Here is a 19636-nt window from a genome sequence, read left to right on the forward strand (position 1 = left end):
GGCGAATGTGGAGAAGGTGCGGAGCTGGGTCAGAGGGGTTGATTTCCAGTGGGTCAGAATGAAGGAGATTTTATTCAGTCGGGATTGAAGGGGCTAGGAACAGCGCCGCTCCCGATGGCCCCGGGGAAATACTCAGGGAGTCGGGTAATAATAGCTTCATTGAGAATTTGGAGCAGTTTCGCCAATACTTCGGGTTGGGGGCAGGGTCAAGGCAAATGCCGATTCGGGGGAACCACAGATTTGAGACAGGGAAGTGGGATGGAAACTTTTGGAAATGGGAGAAGGGGATTAAGACACTAAAAGGTTTGTTTCTAGGGGGTCGGTTTGCAGGATTGAAGGAGATGGAAGCAAAGCATGGGCTGGAGCAGGGGGAAATGTTTAGATGCATGCAGGTTCGAGATTTTGCCAGAAAGGAGATACAGAGCTTCCCGATGGAGCCGGCCTCCAAATTGCTGGAGGAGGTGCTGACGACAGGGGGACGGGAGAAGGGGGTAGATTCGACGGTTTACAGAGCTATTTTGGAAGAGGAGAAGGCACCACTGGAAGGGATCAAAGCAAAGTGGGAGGAAGAGTTGGGAGAGGGTATGGAGGAGGGGTTCTGGTGTGAGGTGCTCCTGAGAGTGAACGTCTCCACCTCGTACGCGAGGTTGGGGCTGATACAGCTGAAGGTGGTATATAGAGCACACCTCACAAGGGCGAGGATGAGCCGATTCTTTGAAGGGGTAGAAGATGTGTGCGATCGTTGCGGGGGGGGGGGGGGGGGGGGGGGGGGGGGGGGTCACGTTCTAAAGTAGTGCACGTGAAACTGGGCCCGGGCCGTCGGGAGGCCATATTTGGGGTGCCGGACCAGCCGGGGTTGGAAACGTGTGCGGAGGCAGATGTTGTAGCCTTCGCCTCGTTGATCACCGAAGGCGGATCCTGATGGGTTGGAGAGCAGCCTCTCCACTCTGTGCCATGGCGTGGCGGGGGGACCTATTGGAATTCTTGACTCTTGAGAAGGTTAAGTTTGAACTCAGGGGAAGGATGGAGGGGTTCTACAATTCATGGGCATTATTCATTATGCACTTTCAAGAACTGGATAACATCGAACATTAGTTTGGGGGGGGGGGGGGGGGGGGGGGGGGGTTGGGGGAGGGAGACTGTGTGTTAATGGTGACTATGGGAGATGAAATGAAATGAAAATCGCTTATTGTCACAAGTAGGCGTCAAATGAAGTTACTGTGAAAAGCCCCTAGTCGCCACATTCCGGCGCCTGTTCGGGGCGGCTGTTACAGGAATTGAACCGTGCTGCTGGCCTGCCTTATAGATTTCATAGAATTTACAGTGCAGAAGGAGGCCATTCGGCCCATCGAGTCTGCACCGGCTCTTGGAAAGAGCACCCTACCCAAGGTCCACACCTCCACCCTATCCCCATAACCCAGTATCCCCACCCAACACTAAGGGAAATTTTGGACACTAAGGGCAATTTATCATGGTCAATCCACCTAACCTGCACATCTTTCGACTGTGGGAGGAAACCGGAGCACCCGGAGGAAACCCACGCACACACAGGGAGGATGTGCAGACTCCGCACAGACAGCGACCAAAGCCGGAATCGAACCTGGGACCCTGGAGCTGTGAAGCAATTGTGCTATCCACAATGCTACCATGCTGCCTTGGTCTGCTTTCAAAGCCAGTGATTTAGCCCTGTGCTAAACTCCTGATTCCTTTCAGTCATTTGTTTATGTTAACATGCGGGCTAATGTTTGGGGTTTGGTGGGAGGATGGGATCGTTGTTATTGAAATAGGGATTGACGTTATATTCATTACTTATTATTGTTTATTGTTGGTGGGTGCAAATCTGGTTGAAAATGTGAAAAGAGAATAAAAACATTTTTTGAAAAAAAGATTGCCAGAGAATGCAGTTCAAATATTGGGTTTCAAAAGTTCAGAAAGCAAAGGCTGAATTAACTTTTAACTTTCTTCAGCTTACCATGGTGTAAACCATTTTTTTGATACATATTACTGGGCAAAGTATCTCTATCCCATTCAGAAGGCTTTAACATTCGATCTTGCTTGGTTGGTGGAATCAGCTGTTCACTGTACTCCCAAAAATATCTTCTTTTGCTTCTTTTTCTGGAAACACCTGTTACTGCATCTTTCACATCTTCTGTTGTGTCATTTTCAAATCCTGTTTACAAGAAAAAAAACATAACATTGATGACATTCTGAAACTAGCACCATGCGAAAACAACATCAACGCATTGCAGACAAAGAACATAGATAAGAAGTTATTTTAGAAAGTTATTTTCATCACACTGATGAACTTAAATTCTTGACAACTAGACATTGCCTCATTAATAATAATAATCGCTCAATGAAGTTACTGTGAAATGCCCCTAGTCGCCACTTCCGGCGCCTGTTCAGGGAGACTGGTATGGGAATTGAACCCGCGCTGTTGCTTTGTTCTGCATTACAAACAAGCTATTTAGCCGAGTATGCTAAACCAGACCCTTTCCTTTGGCAGTTCTCCACCAACGCCTTTGTCATTTAACCTTTCCTGCCTTCCACCCTGTCACAGATCTTTTATGTACTTTTTCACTTGTTGAAAACCTATTTCGCTAACTTTCCCAGTTCTGATGATATGTCATCGGATCTTTTCCCCGGCTAACGGGTGGATGTATTGATCAAAAAAAGGTGAAGGAGGGGTGCAAGGAGAGAGTGTCCCACTGGTGGATAGATTTGTGGACCAGAAGTGGTCTAAAAGAAAGGAACAGTTGGAGATAGCTGGAGTTGTGCCTGCAACACAGGAGATGACGGAGACTCAGGGATCAGCCCTGCGCTCTCAATGGTTGAAATAGCAGCTGGTGGGCTTCCTGAACGATAAGTTCACCCAAAAGGAGAATTGAGGACCTGGCTAGTGTGGTGGACACGATAAATGCGGGGATTGACTGCCTGGAAATGAGCCAGGCTACCCAGAAGGTGGAGCAGACAGTGGGGAGCACGAGGAGCATTTGCCTCGAATGGAGTGATGCAGAATCATCAGTGGCGGCTGCAGGAGAAAGTGGAGGACCTGGAGAACCGGTCTCGCAGGCAAAATCTGAGGATCGTGGTGTTGCCAGAGGGTGGCGAGGGAGCAGATGCCGGCGCCTATGTGACTCAGATGTTCGAGAAGCTGTTGGGTGAGAGGACATTTGAACGATCTTTAGAAGTGGACCGGATGCACAGGGCACAGATGAGGAAACCGTAGGAGAACGAGCCGCCGAGGACGATGATGGTGCGCCTGCGCCGGTCACTGGACAAGGAGCGGATCCCGAGGTTGGCCAGGGAAAGGAGGCGCTGTTCCTGGGAGGGCAATGAGCTGAGAGTGTACCAGGACCTGGGTGCGGAGCTCAACAAGGTGAAGGTGGGACTCTTTAAGAAGGGGGTGAAATTTGGTATGCTGCACCTGTGGGTGACCTGTAAGGATCGGGAGCTGTACTTTGGAACGCCGGAGGAAGCAATGGAATTTGGCAGAGACAATAAGCTGGCAGGAGAAGGAGGACATTGAACTTTTGAGAAGAAGGAACTTTCTGTTCCTTTGGGTTTGTTTCTGTATTTTGTTTGCGACTATTGCTCTGTTTTTTCTTGGTGGGGGATGATGGGTTGCTCTTTTCTTTGTGTTGGGTGGGTGTTGTTAAGTTTGCACCGGGATAATGTTTGAGCGGGGCGGGTAGGATGCGAGGCCCCATGGGCGGGGGTTTCCAGGCTAGCTGGGCAGACTAGTTCGTGGAAACGCAGCGGGTGGGGTGGGGGGGGGGGGGGGGGGGGGGGGGGGGGGGGGGAAGTGTCTTGATGTGGATTGGGGCTGTTACTTTGTGGTGGAGGGGGAGGAAACTACTGAGAGAGGGGGTTCTTAGAACGTGGTATGGAGAGGGTTGATGATGGTGGGCGCTCGAGGAGGTGCGGGACGCGGGCTGGAAGCTGGCCCAGGAGGAGTTATGGTTGATCACTAGCGGCGGCGGTGGGTGGGTGGGTGGGCAACAGGCTAATCACATGGAATGTAAGAGGGTTGAATGGGCGGTCATGAGGGCCCGTGTGTTCGCACATTTAAAGAGTTTAAAGGCAGACATAGCTCTATTACAGGAAACACAAAAGTAGTGGATCAGACTAGGCTGAGGTAAGGATGGGTATGGTAGGTATTCCATTCAGGATTGGATTCCAAAACGAGGGGGGTGGCAATTTTATTCACAAACGGGTGGCGTTTGAAGTTGGATTCCGGATCTGGACTCGCATCGGTTGACAATGGAGGGCGGGGTAATTTTAATACGGTCTTGGATCCAAGTTTGGATCGGTGGAGCTCGAGGTCGGGGAGGATATTGGCGGTAGCGAAGGAGCCGGGGGGGGCGGGGGGGTGAACCGTGGAGGTTTGGGAGGCCGAGGGCGAGGGAATTTCCGTTCTTTTCGCATGTACACAGGGTGTACTCCCAAATTGACTTCTTCATTCTGGACAAGACCCTGTTGGTGGGGGTGGTCGACATGGTGTATTCAGTGATTGTCGGATCATGCTCCGCGTTGGGTGGACTTGCGGGTGAATAAGGGCGGGGTCCAGCGCCCGCAGTGGAGGCTAGATGTGGGGCTTTTGTCGGACGAGGAGGTTTGTGAGCGGGTGAGGGCGACCATTCGAGGGTATGTCGAGCTGAACGGCACAGGGGAGGTGTTGGCGGCCACACTGTGGGAAGCATTGAAGGCAGTGGTGAGAGGGGAGCTTATCTCGATACGGGCGCGCAGGCGGAGTGGGTGGAGATAGAAAGGTTAGTGGAGGAGATCTTGCAGGTGGCCAGGGGGTATTTGGAGGCCCTGGAGGCTGTTGAAGGAGTTTGGGTTGTTATCCACAGAGAAAGCAGTTGAGCAGCTGAGGAGGGCGAGAGTGATGGTTTATGAATATGGGTAGAAGGCTCTGGGCAGCACGGTAGCATTGTGGATAGCACAATTGCTTCACAGCTCCAGGGTCCCAGGTTCGATTCTGGCTTGGGTCACTGTCTGTGCGGAGTCTGCACAGCCTCCCATTGTGTGCGTGGGTTTCCTCCGGTTTCCTCCCACAGTCGAAAGATGTGCAGGTTAGGTGGATTGGCCATGATAAATTGCCCTTAGTGTCCAAAATTGCCCTTAGTGTTGGGTGGTTACTGGGTTATGGGGATAGGGTGGAGGTGTTGACCTTGGGTGGGGTGCTCTTTCCAAGAGCCGGTGCAGACTCGATGGGCCGAATGGCCTCCTTCTGCACTGTAAATTCTATGATAATCTAAGGCGAGCAGGATGTTGGCGCACCAATTGAGGAAGCAGGAAGCAGCGAGGGAGATCGGGAAAATGAAGGACGGGGGTACACGCGCGGTTTTAGACTGGTGGAGGTGAATGCGGTGTTTAGGGATTTTTACAGTAAGCTGTATGAGTTGGAACCCCCGGCCGGGGTGGAGGGGATGAGGCAGTTTTTGGAGGGGATGGAGGATGGAGTTCCCAAGGGTGGAAGAGGAGCTGGGTGCCCCCATCGGGCTGGTAGAAGTGGCAGAGGGACTGGAGGCGATGCAGCTGGGCAAGGCCCCAGGCCCAGATGGATATCCAGTGGAGTTTTTCATAGATTTCATAGAATTTACAGTGCAGAAGGAGTCCATTCGGCCCATCGAGTCTGCACCGGCTCTTGGAAAGAGCACCCCACCCAAGGCCAACACCTCCACCCCATCCCCACAACCCAGCAACCCCACCCAACACCAAGGGCAATTTTGGACACTAAGGGCAATTTATCATGGCCAATCCACCTAACCTGCACATCTTTGGACTGTGGGAGGAAACCGGAGCACCCGGAGGAAACCCACGCACACACGGGGAGAAAGTGCAAACTCCACACAGACAGTGACCCAAGCCGGAATCGAACCTGGGACCCTGAAGCTGTGAAGCAATTGTGCTAACCACCATGCTGCCCCAGTTCTATAAAAGGTTTTTGGGAATCCTGGGGTCCTTGTTTAACAAGGCGAGGGAGCGAGGGGTGCTCCCCCCGAAGCTATCGCAAGCCTCGATCACCCTGATTTTGAAGCAGGACAAAGATCCGGAGCAGTGTGGGTCATATAGGTCGATCTCAATGTTAATGTGGATGCAAAGCTATTGACCAAGATCTTGGCCTCAAGAATTGAGGACTACATGCCAGGGGAGGATCAGACGGGGGTTGTGAAGGAGTGGCATCTGGCAGCTAATATTAGGAGGTTATTAAATGCGATAACAGTGCCCCCTGAGGGATGGGAGGTAGAGGTGGTGGTCACAATGGATGCGGAAAAGGCCTCCGATTGGTGGAGTGAGCGTATCTGTGGGAGAGTTTGGGTTTGGGAATTGGGTTAGGTTGCTTTACCAGGCACTGGTAGCGAGCGTGTGGACGAACCGGATGAGCTCGGACTATTTTAGGCTGCACCGGGGGACGAGGCAGGGTGTCCACTCTCCCCAATGCCCTTTGCCTTGGCTATAGAGCACTTGCAATGGCGTTAAGGTGTCAAGGGACTGGCAGGTGGAAGTTCGGGGGGGGGGGGGGGGGGGTGGAACACAGGGTCTCGCTTGTTACTGTATATTTCAGACTCGTTGGGTGGTATTGTGGGGGGTGGGGGAATCATGGGGATCACAGAGGAATTTGGCTGGTTTTCGGGGGTCACTATCTGTGTGGAATCTGCACTTCTCCCAGTGTCTGCTCCAGTTTCCTCCGACTGCTCCAGTTTCCTCCCACATGTCCCGAAAAACGTGCTGTTAGGTCATTTGGACATGCTGAATTCTCTCTGTGTAACCGAACAGGCGCCGGAATGTGGCGACCAGGGGCTTTTCACAGTAACTTCATTGCAGTGTTAATGTAAGCCTACTTGTGACAATAAAGGATTATCATGATAAATTGAACATGGGGAAGAGTGAAGTCTTCCTGATCCAAGGCAAGGGGCAGAAGAGATTGGGGGAGATGCCGTTCAAGGTGGTGGTGGTGGGGGTTTTGGTACTTGGGCGTTCAGGTGGCGCTGGGGTGGGAGCAGTTGCATAAGTTAAATTTGGCTTGGTTGGTAGTTCAGATGAAGGGGGACGTTAGGAGATGGGATGCGCTCCAGTTGTCATTGGCGGGGAGGGTTCAGATAGTGAAGATGACAGTTCTCCCGAGGCTCTTGTTCGTATTTCAGAGCCTCCCAATCTTCATTCCCAAGGCGTTTTTTTTTTAGGAAGGTGAACATGGTGATTTCAGGGTTTATGTGGGCGGGTAAAGCCCCGCAGGTGAAGGTGTTGTTGCTGGAGTGGGGTCGTGAGTTTGGGGGGGGGGGGATAGAAGGGGCTGCCTCTCTCGAAATTTATAAATTACTACTGGGAGGCGAATAGAGCGATGGTCAGGAAAGGGGTAGTGGGGGAGGAGTTGGTATGGGAGCGGATGGAGGCGGCCTCATGCAAGGACACTGGTTTGGGCGGGCACTGTTAACGGCGCCTCTGCTGTTTTCGCCAGCCAAGTACTCCACAAGTCTGGTAGTGGTGGCGGTCCTGAGGGTGTGGGGACAGTGGCGACAGCACATGGGGCTGGAGAGGGCTTTGGTTTGGGTACCGATATGTGACAACCACAGGTTTGCTCCAGGGGGGCTAGATGGGGGATTTCAGGGGTGGCAGCGGGTGGGGATCGAGCGGTTTGGGGACCTGCTAGATGGGGGCTTTCCCTGCTTGGAAGAGTTGGAGGAGGAATTTGAGCTTCCCAGTCAGAATGGGTTCCGTTACTTGCAGGTGAGGGACTTTTGGTGGAGTCAGGTATCGACCTTTCGGCACCTGCCGTCTCCAGGGTCTACAGGACAAGATTGTGTTGAAAACTGGAGTAGGGGAGGGGGAGGGGAAGGTATCGGAAATATTAAGAAGCTGATGGATTGGGAGGGAGCCCCGATAGGGGAGGTGACGTGGCAGTGGGGGAAGAGTTGGTTAGGGAATTGGAGGCTGGGTTATGGGAGGGCGCCCTGAGGAGAATCAATGCAACCTCATCGTGTGCCAGGCTTGGCCTTATACACATGACTGTGGCCCAGATGAGCAAGTTTTTTTGAAGGGATGGAGGATAGGGGTGGGCGGTGTGCCCACGAATCATGTCCATATGCTTTGGGCATGTACGAGGCTTGGGGGATTCTGGCAAGGGTTTGCCGACGTCACACCGGAGGTTCTGAAAGTAAGGGTGATCCTAAGTCCAGAGGTGGCAATTTTTTGTGTCAGAAGACCTGGGAGTCCAGGGTCGAGAGAGGCCGATGTCTTGGCCTTTGCCTCCCTGGTAGCCCAGAGACGGATCTTGTTAGCATGGAGTCACTCGGAACTCCCAAAGTCAGGGGTGTGGGTTAGTGACATGGTTGGGTTCCTCAGGCTTGAGAAAATTAAGTTCGCCCTAAGGGGCTCGATGCTAGGGTTTGCCCGGAGGTGGCAGCCGTTTATTGACTTATTTGGAAAGGATTAAGCTGTCAGCAAGGGGGGGGGGGGGGGGAAGAGAGTTGGGCATGGTGGGGGTAGGTTGGTGAGGAATTGTTGTTGGGGTGTTGTTTATGTAAGCCATGTTGGCTGAGGTATTTTTCCTTGGTGTGCGGTTGTTTATTGTGTTAAAATTTATAATATGCTTCAATAAAATATATATTTTTAAAAACCTCTCTCCACAGATGCTGCATGACCCACTGAGTATTTCCAGCATATTTTGCTTTTATTTCAGATTAACAGCATCTGCAATATTTTGTTTTGTTTGCTAGATTCTTGGCTTTATGAATAGATGGATCGAATACAAATGTAAGGAAGTTATGCTGTTTAGTCCTTTGCGGAATTCAATTCTGAGCACCGCACTTTCGGAAGGATGCTAGAATGGTACTTTGGATAAGAGACTTTTGTTATGTGCTCAGAGTATAGAATTTGGGCTATTCATCTTCCAGCAGACAGGTTTAGGGAGAGGTTCGGTATAGGTTTTCAAAATCATGAATCCTTTTAACAGAATAAATAAAGAAAACCTGTTTCCAGTGACTGTTTCTGTTCCAGAAGGTTCGATAACCAGAGGATAGGAATTTAAGATGACTGGTAAAAGAGCAAGAAGTAACAGAAGGAAACTTTATGAAAAAGCACTGATCTGGAATACACTGTCTGAAAAGGTGGTAGAAACAGATTCTATAGTAATATGCAAAAGGGAACTGGATATATACTTGAAGGGAAAATATTATCAGAGCTATCGAGAAAGAACAAGATGGGTCAAGTAGATTTCTTTTGTGCTGCAATCTTTCTATTTTTAAAAAATAAATTTAGAGTACCCAATTCATTTTTTCCAATTAAGGGACAATCTAGCGTGGCCAAACACTGAACATCTTTGGGTTGTGGGGGCAAAACCACACAAACACAGGGAGAATGTGCAAACTCCACACGGACAGTGACCCAGAGCCAGGATCGAACCTGGGACCTTGGCTTGGCTAACCACTGTGCCACCGTGATTTGAGCTGCAATCTTTATGATATACGAAAATACAACCAACCTCATTTTATTTGTACTCATTTTGTATTTCATTTGCATTTTTAAAAAATTGTGCCAATCATTTCTTGTGCCAGTACCTTCTGATCAAACCTGTATGTGCCATATAATATACGTCTCTATTTTAGTTACTTGCTCCAATACTTTGTGTTACTGTTTCTTATATAGAACCACATATGCTGCTTATTGGTCCTGTTATCATAAAAATATAAATCTTATTGAATCTGACTGCATTGCTCTCCATTACTTCCTTTGCATTTCAGCGAAATGAATAACCGCCTCCCAGTTATGAATTTATTTATTTATTTCTTTAAAAAACTAAAAAAAAAAAAATTTTTAATTTAGAATACCCAATTATTTCTTTTCCAATTAAGGGGAAATTTAGTGTGGCCAATCCACCTAACCCACGCACCTTTGGGTCGTGGGAGTGAAACCCACGCAGATACGGGGAGAATGTGCAAACTCCGCAGAGTGTGACCTGGGGCCGAACCCAGGTCCTCAGCACCATAGGCAGCAGTGCTAACCACTGCACTACCATGCCGTGCCACCCTCCTGTTATGAATTTATATTGGAAATAGCAATATATATGAAACAGGATGCCAAGACCAAATATAAGAGGAAACTCTGTAATTTGACAATAACATGAATCCAAAGCTGTAAAACTTTTATAAATACATGCATTCTGATGTTAGATCAAGCAAGGTGGGAGGAAGCTGGTGTGGAGTACAAAACACCAGCATTGACCAATTGAGCCAAATGGCCATCTTTCATGCTGCAAATTCTATGTACTTTAGTTAGTGAAGGGTTAAACATTACATTCAGTTTTAACACAATAAATCTCAAGTACCCGGTTCAGAGAAGGTGTCACTGACATCATCATCCTTGTCATCTTCCTCATCATCATCATCGTCATCATCATCTTCCTCATTATCACTGTACTCATGCTCACTACCAAATCCTTCATCATGGTCCTCATCATCCTCCTCATCTTCATCATCTTCTGCTTCCTGCTCAATACTAGGAGACTGTTCATTCAAACCGTCAGAAACAAATAAAGAATAATTGTGCTCTTCCTTTTTCTGAGTGTGACCAGAAACAGGTGGTGATAACATTTCCACTGCTTCAGTTTGAGTATTTGGGTCATTAGCTTCTTTGACTACTGTAGGCGTTTTATTGGAGTAAATACTTTCTGCATTCTTTTTCTCTAGTTTCCGGGCTGCAGGTCCAATTGCACTACAACAGGAATCATCTGGTAAGTCACTGTGCACCTGGGTAGCACCCAAAGTTGATTTACCAAGTGGTGCTGGATTGATCCACAATTTAGCCTTTTTAACAAAATCTTTGCTATCCACAAGAACAGACCCTATTTTGGCATTAAGGGGCTCAAGTTTGTTGCTGATGTCCACAGTTGCACTTGAAGAAACAGATTTGGCTACCATTTGGGTAGTCTCAGGTAAGCATGCATCTATACAGGGACTTCTGACAGATGACACTGGTGGTGCCACCCTGTTTGGGAGCTTTTTACCAGCCAGAGAAGAGGTGAATGAATTTTGATTTAAACTCTTTAGTAGATCAGGATGATATAATGAATCCAAAACAGGCTGCGAATCTTCACAGTTTAGCTGGGCCAAAGTTGGGGTCCTGCTGATGACCTCTTCGTTTTGATAAGGACTGGAAAAGTCATCTAGCCCAAGGAAATCCACTTCCTTAGTTCCCCAAATGTCATAGCTCGTTAATTTGGTGTATTTTGTCAAGTCTTCCCAGCATGTGTCCCACTGTTCCCAGTTTGAATTATAGGAAGGATCCGAATCTAGTAGTTCATTTAAAGGCTCGAAAATTTCAATGTCTTTACAATCTCCCAAAATAAGAGGATCATCTCTTGAGCTGTGAGTGTAAGTCATCTCTCTACCCTGAAATAAATGAAAACATTCTATTAAAAACAAGACATTATGTACAAAAAATTCTCAAAACAAATTTTCCCCTCCCACCCCGACGACAGAAAAAAAGTTTTATAATTAAATCAGGATATTATTTAATTACAATTGGAAGATTTGGTAGATTCAATTCTGCACAGTACTCTTGGACTGTGGCTCGGTTTGTTCCCAGTGGGTAAACAAACCTTGGCTTATAGACGGATTTAAAAAATACATTGCAGATTTAATTCACATTCTGTTTTAAATTCCTTGATTTCAGTTGGGCTACTAGAAGGATCATGACATTTTGTACTGGTACCCCACAATCACGTGAACAAAGATATCAAAGTTCCCACTCCCATTGTTGTTCAATGATCCCTACTAGAAAATACTGGTATGTGGACTCTGAAATAGACAGAATCAGACCTTAACAGTGATCTTGCCCAAAGGGTTAATAGCCAGAAAACACACCATCCAGAACTAAATATGAAAAATGGCCAGCTGTGCAAGAGTGTGGCTGAAATTGATGGAACTTTGGAAAAAAGCTTGTGCCTTCAAGACAAATGGGGAGACAATTGGCAAAAAAATACAGGTAACTACAAAAACTAAAATTAGCACGCAGCAAGTGAAACATCTAGAGCAAACAAGTTGCTGATTTGCTTGTATACTACAAATCTTACCAGTTCGTACATGAAATCAGGATCTGAATTATTCCCCAACAGATCTGTACTGGTTAAGGCCTGGTCTGGAAATGGGCGGTTACAAAAGGCATCCCCAAATGGAGGATCCATTCCGCTAACATTGGGCTATAAAATAAATAGACACCCAAAGCATTAATATCGTTTATTAAAAATATATTTTTCTGTACAGATTTAATTGCAGCAATCAAGCAGTTGTGCTAACTGTTGTGAATGATGGCATGTTGTACCTCATTCTTGTTCCCCTGATTATTAAATTTCCTACTCTGATTTTTGAAATAACCTCCCATATTAAAAACATCATTTTGCACCACTCCAAATTCTTAATCATAATATAATTGTTAAGTTCCACACATTACAAAATTAGGTACGTTATGGAATCAAACCCATTGACGTTTAAGATGAAACTGCCAAAATTCAATTTACCCGTGAGCACTTAACAGCTTTCTGAAAGCAAGAGTGAAAGATCTTGAGATGGAAAGCAGGTACTGGAATCAGCATTTTTGCCAATTCACAAAATCAGCATAGAAACCTGGTTGGAAGAGACTTCCGGTGATGGCGGGTGGGAGGCAGCCGCACACTGGAGGGCTCCCGCTTGGGAATAGAAATTTTGGGGTTTTAACGCCCGGTCTCAGGGGCAACAGAGGATGAAAAAGCTGTAAGAAGGCACAGTGAGGAGAAATGTCCAAGTTTTGGGAAAAAAAACGCCCGCAAAAAAGGGGATTAATGAAAGTCCGCCGGTGAGTGGAAAAGTCAGCGCAGGAACTGTAAGGAAAGCGGAGGCTGGGGCACCAGGGGAGGCCGCATTGCTCACAGCAGAAGAAATGACCAAGGTGATGGCTGTGCAACTTGAAAAACAGTTCACAAAACACATGGAAGCGATGAAGAAGGAGATGGGGGCGGTATTGAAAGTGCTGGTAGAGGAGGCGATTGCCCCAGTGAGGGTGGTGGTATCAAGCGCAACGGCGGAGGTGCGGGAGCAAGGTGAGACACTGAAGGAAGTGGAAGAGGCATTATCGTAGCACAGTGATCAACTCACGGATGGGAAAGGAGTTGCAGAAGGTGATAGAAACCAACAAGAGTCTGCGATCCAAAATGGAAGACCTGGAAAACAGACTCAGGCGGCAGAATCTAAGGATCATGGGTCTGCCCAAAGGGATGGAAGGCCTGGGGCCGACAGAGTATTTTGCCACGACGTTGGCGGAGCTATTGGGGGAGGGGGAAGATCCCTCCCGATATTAACTGGATCGGGCTAATCGGTCGTGGAGGCCTATACCAAAGGCGAGTGAGCCGCCAAGAGTAGTAACTGTGTGATTCCGTAGGTACAGCGTGAAGGAGAAGGTCCTGTGCTGAGCAAAGCAGAAGCGGGTGGTGCAGTGGGCTGGAGCTGGTATACGCATATACCAGGAATTTACAGTGGAGCTGGCGAGGAGGCAGGCAGCCTTCAGCTGCACTGTACATCAGCAAGGTGCAGTGCGGTATAGTATATCCAGCTAAGTTGAGGGTGACCTACAAATACAAGGACTTTTATTTTGGGACGGCGGAAGAGTTTGTGAAGGCAGAAGGACTGTGGCAGAATTGAGAAATGGGACTGAGAGCAGGTCGTGTACCGATGTAGCCTCATGTAACTTTATTTTTTTCACTGCGTGTTGGTGTATGTACTAAATGAATCAACGCTGTATATTTGGACAAGGGAAGAGTTGGGACTTTCATTTGCAATGATGGTTCTTTGAGGCTTGGGTGTGTGTATGCTGGGGTTGTGTGCTAAAGGGGAATTCTTGGGTTTCCTGGGACCGGGCCAGGGGGAAAGAGACCCGGGCAGAGGCTTCCACGCTGGCTGGCTTAAGTGGTTTGGGGGGGGGTCGTTTCATTTGATGCCTATATTGTCAGACGGGCCGTTGTTTGGGGGGGGTTGGGGGGGGGGGGGGGGGGGGGAATTGTTGTTGTTAATAAGGGGATTGTCATTGTATTCGTTACTGTTTGTTGGTGGGGTGTAAATTTTGAAGAAAATGTGAAAATGGAGAATAAAAATATTTTTTAAAAAAGAAACCTGGTTGGAAGGTTGCACATATTTGTTTTATCATCCCAATAGTCCTAAAACTAGGTAGTTGGGAAGAAGGAAGGAAAGGAAATAAAACGAAACGGTGGTGGTATGGTGTAGAATATGTTGCAGTGTTACTGTGCTTATTCTGTTGTGCGTTATTTGAGGGCGGTGAATAGATATCATTTTGTTCTTCCACAGCATATCTAACCCTAGATATAATGAGCCTATGCAAAATGAAAGCATGTTGCTTTTTCTGGCAATAGGGATATTTAGCTTGTTTTGTGAAAATATAAATGAAGTTGCAACCAACAGTCCAGGAGGATGTGTTGCCTAACTAGCATAAAGGTAAAAGATATTTCAGAGTAACTGGAAAGGAATGCAGAATGAGAGTGAGAGCAATCCTGTTATCATGATCCCATCTTGGCATGGTCCATGCTGGGACCAAAGGCATAGAGAGAAGGAAGGAGATTAGTTTTTTTTAAATTAAAAAGAGATCCATATATGGCATTTTCAGGATTACTACCCGAGCCACATGCTAAATGGCATAGGCATAGGCAGATCATGAATGCGAATGTGTGGCTGAAAGACTGGGACAGGAAAGAGATGCAGTTTTGGGACCTTGTGAAATTTATGTGAGTCTGAAGGTGAAACAAATAGGAGATAAGAATACAGGCTAGGCCACGGTAAGGAACAAGGATAACATACATGACCAGGGAATAAATATGGTTTATTAAAAAAACCATGAAATGACCGTTAAAAATAGAGAAAGAACTATGATTAGACTAATTAAACTGCCTGTAAAACAGTATACACAGCTTCAAAAATAAAATTAGGGACTGGAGGCATAATCTATAATCAAGAACCAGATGTAGCACGGATAACTGAAACTTGGCTAAAAAACAGGACTGCTACCAAGGGTTAAAGCATATACAGAAAGGGTAGGAAAGAAGGACGGGATGGGGAGTATCACTAATTCAAGATAACAATGGCAGTAGAAAAGAGATAGTTGACAGAAGATTCGAAACAGAATTCATATGGTTTAACAAATATATAAAGAGGGTTCAATCACACTGATAGGAGCATACGTGTCTTCATATTATATAAAGGATATAGGGGCACTGGTGTAGGTACAAACAAAGTTTACTAGAATGGTACCCGAAAGATTATACCTAGTAGGAATGATTAAACAGGCTTGTGCTCCTTTTTTCCAGAAAATAAAATCTGATAACGGTCTTCAAGACTATGAAAGAGCTTAATAAGGTAGGTATACAAAATATTTTCCATTGTGAAGAGACCAGAACTGCAGGCATGATGGTCATCAATAAACCCAATAGAGAACTGAAAATACATTGTTTTGCCCAGTGTGCGTGAAGGTGGAATTCACTACCTCAAGGAATATTTCAGGTGCATAACATAGATGCCTACAAGAGAAAACCATATAAACACATGAAAGGGATAGAAGAATATATTAATGGGATGAGATGAAGTACAGTGAGGAGGAAGCTCATGTGTACCATAAACAGTGATATGGATCAGTTGGATTGAATGGCATGTTCCTTGGCTGTAAATACTAATCAATATTATGCACATATAATTTTAAAGTAAAATTTGCTGGAAAACAAAATACTGTATCATAGCCTTCAAACATACTTCCACCCATAATACAAGTAATTATAATTGTGATGAGAATTGCAACATTTAACTAATTTATCCTCTGGATTATAAACCAAGTTTCAAATTCATCTGCACAGCAGCACTGATAAGACGTTAATATACCTGCATTAATTATCTCCCTTTATCAATAGTGCAGATTTCATTCTTACCAATACTGTATTCATTCAAAAGCAGGTGGCATTGGATAAGGAGTGTGTTCTCCAGTGGGCCAAGCATACTAGGAGCTGCAAGTGGGACAATAGCATATTGCGTGTCTACCAGGACCTGAGTGTGGAGGTGGCCAGAAGGAGGGCAGGCTTCGACAAGTGAAGGAGATCCTGTTTAAGAAGGTGGTGAAATTTGGGCTCCTCTATCCGGCGCGTCTTTGGGTCACGTACGAGAACCAGCACCATTATTTCGAGTTGCCCGAAGACGCGATGGACTTTGCCAAGAAGAAGGGACTGGCGCAGAACTGAACTTTTTGGACTTAAGTGGCAGCTTTTTTTTTTGAGCGAAGTATATATGTTTTGATTGTCGTTATTCTTCTGCTTTTTAAGTTTGGGCGAAGAAGGGAGAGTAAAAGTTATTCGGTTTTTGTGGGTTTGCGGTGTTTTGATGGGGGTGGCTTTATACTTTTTATTACTTTGATTTGCACTATTGGAGGGGTTCTTTGTGGGGGGTTTTGTCTGTTTTGGGTTGTCTCCTATGGTGATTGGGAGATTGTTCGGTCTCGGTTTGATGAGGGAAGTGGTTTCGATGGGCGGGTGGGAGGGGAGTAGGGAACAATAGGTGGGAGACTTCTTGGCACCAGGAGGCGAGGGTCACCCGGCTAGCTGGATGAGCTAGTTTACAGAAGCACAGTGTGGGGTGTGTATAGGTTCAATATAGGGCACAGGTTACAAGGTGGTGTTGCTGGAAGGGGGGGGGGTTAGTCTGCTGACGAGGGAGGGACTTAGGTTTTGGGACAGAGGGGAGGTCGGGGGCTGCCTGGAGGCGGGCCGAAGGAGGCACGGTGCATGGGCTGGGGGCAGGCCTAGGAAGGGGGATGGCTGATCGGCAGGGGGGGGGGGGCGCGGTGCCCCCCCAACCAGGCTGATCACCTGGAATGTTAGAGGGTTGAATGGGCCTGTCAAGAGGGCTCGTGTGTTCGCGCATCTGAGGGCCCTGAAGGCGGACGTGGTGATGTTGCAGGAGACACACCTGAAAGTAGCGAATCAAGTTAGGCTAAGGTCAGTCAGGTCTTTCATTCGGGGCTGGACACCAAGACGAGGGGTGACGATTTTAATAAATAAGCGGGTGCAATTCCAGATGCAGTATAGTCTCAGACCGGGGGGGGGGGGGGGGGGGGGGGGGGGGGGGGCGTTATGTCATGGTGAGCGGTAAGCTGGAGGGGAGGAAGGTAGTCTTGGTCAACGTGTACATGCCGAATTGGGACGATGTTGAATTCATAAAGAGTATACTGGGGAACATACCGGATCTGGACTCGCCCAAGCTGGTGATGGGAGGGGATTTTAATACGGTCGTCAACCCCGGTCTAGACCGGTCGTGTTCGAAAACGGGAAGGGTGCCGGCAATGGCAAAGGAACGGATAGGGTTCATGGAGAAGATGTGGGAGGAGGGGGGGGGGGGATTTGACCCATGGAGGTTTAGGCAGCCGACGGGGAGGGAGTTTTCTTTCTATTCGCATGTGCACAAAGTGTACTCCCGGATTGATTTTTTCATTTTGAGCAGGGATCTGCTGGCGGGGATGGTGGACACGGGTATTCGGCCATCACTATTTCGGATCATGCCCCACATTGCGTGGAACTGCAGGTTAGTGAGGAGAGCTTCCAGCGCCCACAATGGCGATTGGACGTGGGTTTGTTGGCGGACGAGGCGGTGTGCGAGAGAGCAAGGAAGTGCATGCAGAACTACTTGCAGGTCAACGACACGGGGGAAGTCTCAGCAGCGGCGGTCTGGGAGGCGTTGATGGCAGTGGTGAGAGGGGAGCTGATTTCGGTCCGAGCTCATAGGGACAGAACGGATAGGTTAGAGATGGACCGACTGATTAAGGAGATTCTACAGATAGATAGGAGGTATGCGGTGGCCCTGGGGGTGGAACTGTTAAGGGAACGTTGGCGGCTGCAGGCTGAGTTCGGGGTGCTGTCCACAGGCAAGGCAGTGGAGCAGCTTAGAATAGAGCAGCTGGCTCTGAGAGCTTCAAGGGGTTGGAAGGGGCTGGTTAGGGTGTGTGTGGAACATAGGGTTTCGCTGTACGTGGATGACCTGCTCTTAGATGTAGCAGATCCAGGGGCAAGGATGAGGGAGATCATAGCGATTCTGGGGGAATTTGGCTGGTTTTCGGGATACAAACTGAATATGACAAAGAGTGAGATGTTTGTAGTCCAGGCAAGAGGGTCGGCTGGGGGAGTTACCGTTTAGGTTAGTGGGGGACAATTTTAGATATCTACGGATACAAGTGGCGCGCGACTGGGGCTGGTTGCATAAGTTGAACTTGTCCCGGTTGGTCGAGCAGATGAGGGGCGAGTTCCGGAGATGGGATGCGCTACCGCTGTCGCTGACTGGGAGGGTGCAGACAGTTAAGGTGGCGGTCCTACCCAGATTTTTATTTGTGTTCCAATGCCTCCCAATTTTCATCCCGCGGTCCTTTTTTAAGAGGATTAACAAAATTATTTTGGGCTTTGTCTGAACAAACAAAGAACAAAGAACAAAGAAATGTACAGCACAGGAACAGGCCCTTCGGCCCTCCAAGCCCGTGCCGACCATACTGCCCGACTAAGCTACAATCTTCTACCCTTCCTGGGTCCGTATCCTTCTATTCCCATCCTATTCATATATTTGTCAAGATGCCCCTTAAATGTCCCTATCGTCCCTGCCTCCACTACCTCCTCCGGTAGTGAGTTCCAGGCACCCACTACCCTCTGCGTAAAAAACTTGCCTCGTACATCTACTCTAAACTTTGCCCCTCTCACCTTAAACCTATGCCCCCTAGTAATTGACCCCTCTACCCTGGGGAAAAGCCTCTGACTATCCACTCTGTCTATGCCCCTCATAATTTTGTATACCTCTATCAGGTCGCCCCTCAACCTCCTTCGTTCCAGTGAGAACAAACCGAGTTTATTCAATCGCTCCTCATAGCTTATGCCCTCCATACCAGGCAACATTCTGGTAAATCTCTTCTGCACCCTCTCTAAAGCCTCCACATCCTTCTGGTAGTGTGGCGACCAGAATTGAACACTATACTCCAAGTGTGGCCTAACTAAGGTTCTATACAGCTGCAACATGACTTGCCAATTCTTATACTCAATGCCCCGGCCAATGAAGGCAAGCATGCCGTATGCCTTCTTGACTACCTTCTCCACCTGTGTAGCCCCTTTCAGTGATCTGTGGACCTGTACTCCTAGATCTCTTTGACTTTCAATACTCTTGAGGGTTCTACCATTCACTGTATATTCCCTACCTGCATTAGCCCTTCCAAAATGCATTACCTCACATTTGTCCAGGTTAAACTCCATCTGCCATCTCTCCGCCCAAGTCTCCAGACAATCTAAATCCTGCTGTATCCTCAGACAGTCCTCATCGCTATCCGCAATTCCACCAACCTTTGTGTCGTCTGCAAACTTACTAATCAGACCAGTTACATTTTCCTCCAAATCATTTATATATACTACAAAGAGCAAAGGTCCCAGCACTGATCCCTGTGGATCTGGGTGATGCTCGAGAGGAAGCGGGGGGGGGGGGGGCTCGAGAGGAAGCGGGGGGGGGGGGGGGGGGGGGGGGTGCCCTGCCAAATTTCAGTAATTACTACTGGGCGGCCAATATTGCTATAAGGAAGTGGGAGG

General features: G+C 47.8%; 1 protein-coding gene across 5 annotated transcripts in view; it reads right to left on the minus strand.

The window, feature by feature from the left end:
- The window catches only part of crebrf (creb3 regulatory factor), a 92667-nt gene that overhangs the window by 43630 nt on the left and 29401 nt on the right, over positions 1 to 19636 (minus strand). For all 5 annotated transcript variants that reach the window (XR_011948315.1, XM_072512089.1, XM_072512087.1 and 2 more), the window contains exons 3-5: positions 12080 to 12205; positions 10334 to 11396; positions 1973 to 2170 (exon numbers count right to left, since the gene is read on the minus strand). Coding sequence is in view for 4 of the 5 variants with exons in the window: in XM_072512089.1 (XP_072368190.1) it covers positions 1973 to 2170; positions 10334 to 11396; positions 12080 to 12205 (1387 nt within the window). In the remaining variant the exon portion in view is untranslated. The remainder of the gene's footprint in view (positions 1 to 1972; positions 2171 to 10333; positions 11397 to 12079; positions 12206 to 19636) is intronic.

The sequence above is a fragment of the Scyliorhinus torazame genome, chromosome 7 (genome assembly GCF_047496885.1).
Source record: "Scyliorhinus torazame isolate Kashiwa2021f chromosome 7, sScyTor2.1, whole genome shotgun sequence".
NCBI classification, from domain to species: domain Eukaryota; kingdom Metazoa; phylum Chordata; class Chondrichthyes; order Carcharhiniformes; family Scyliorhinidae; genus Scyliorhinus; species Scyliorhinus torazame.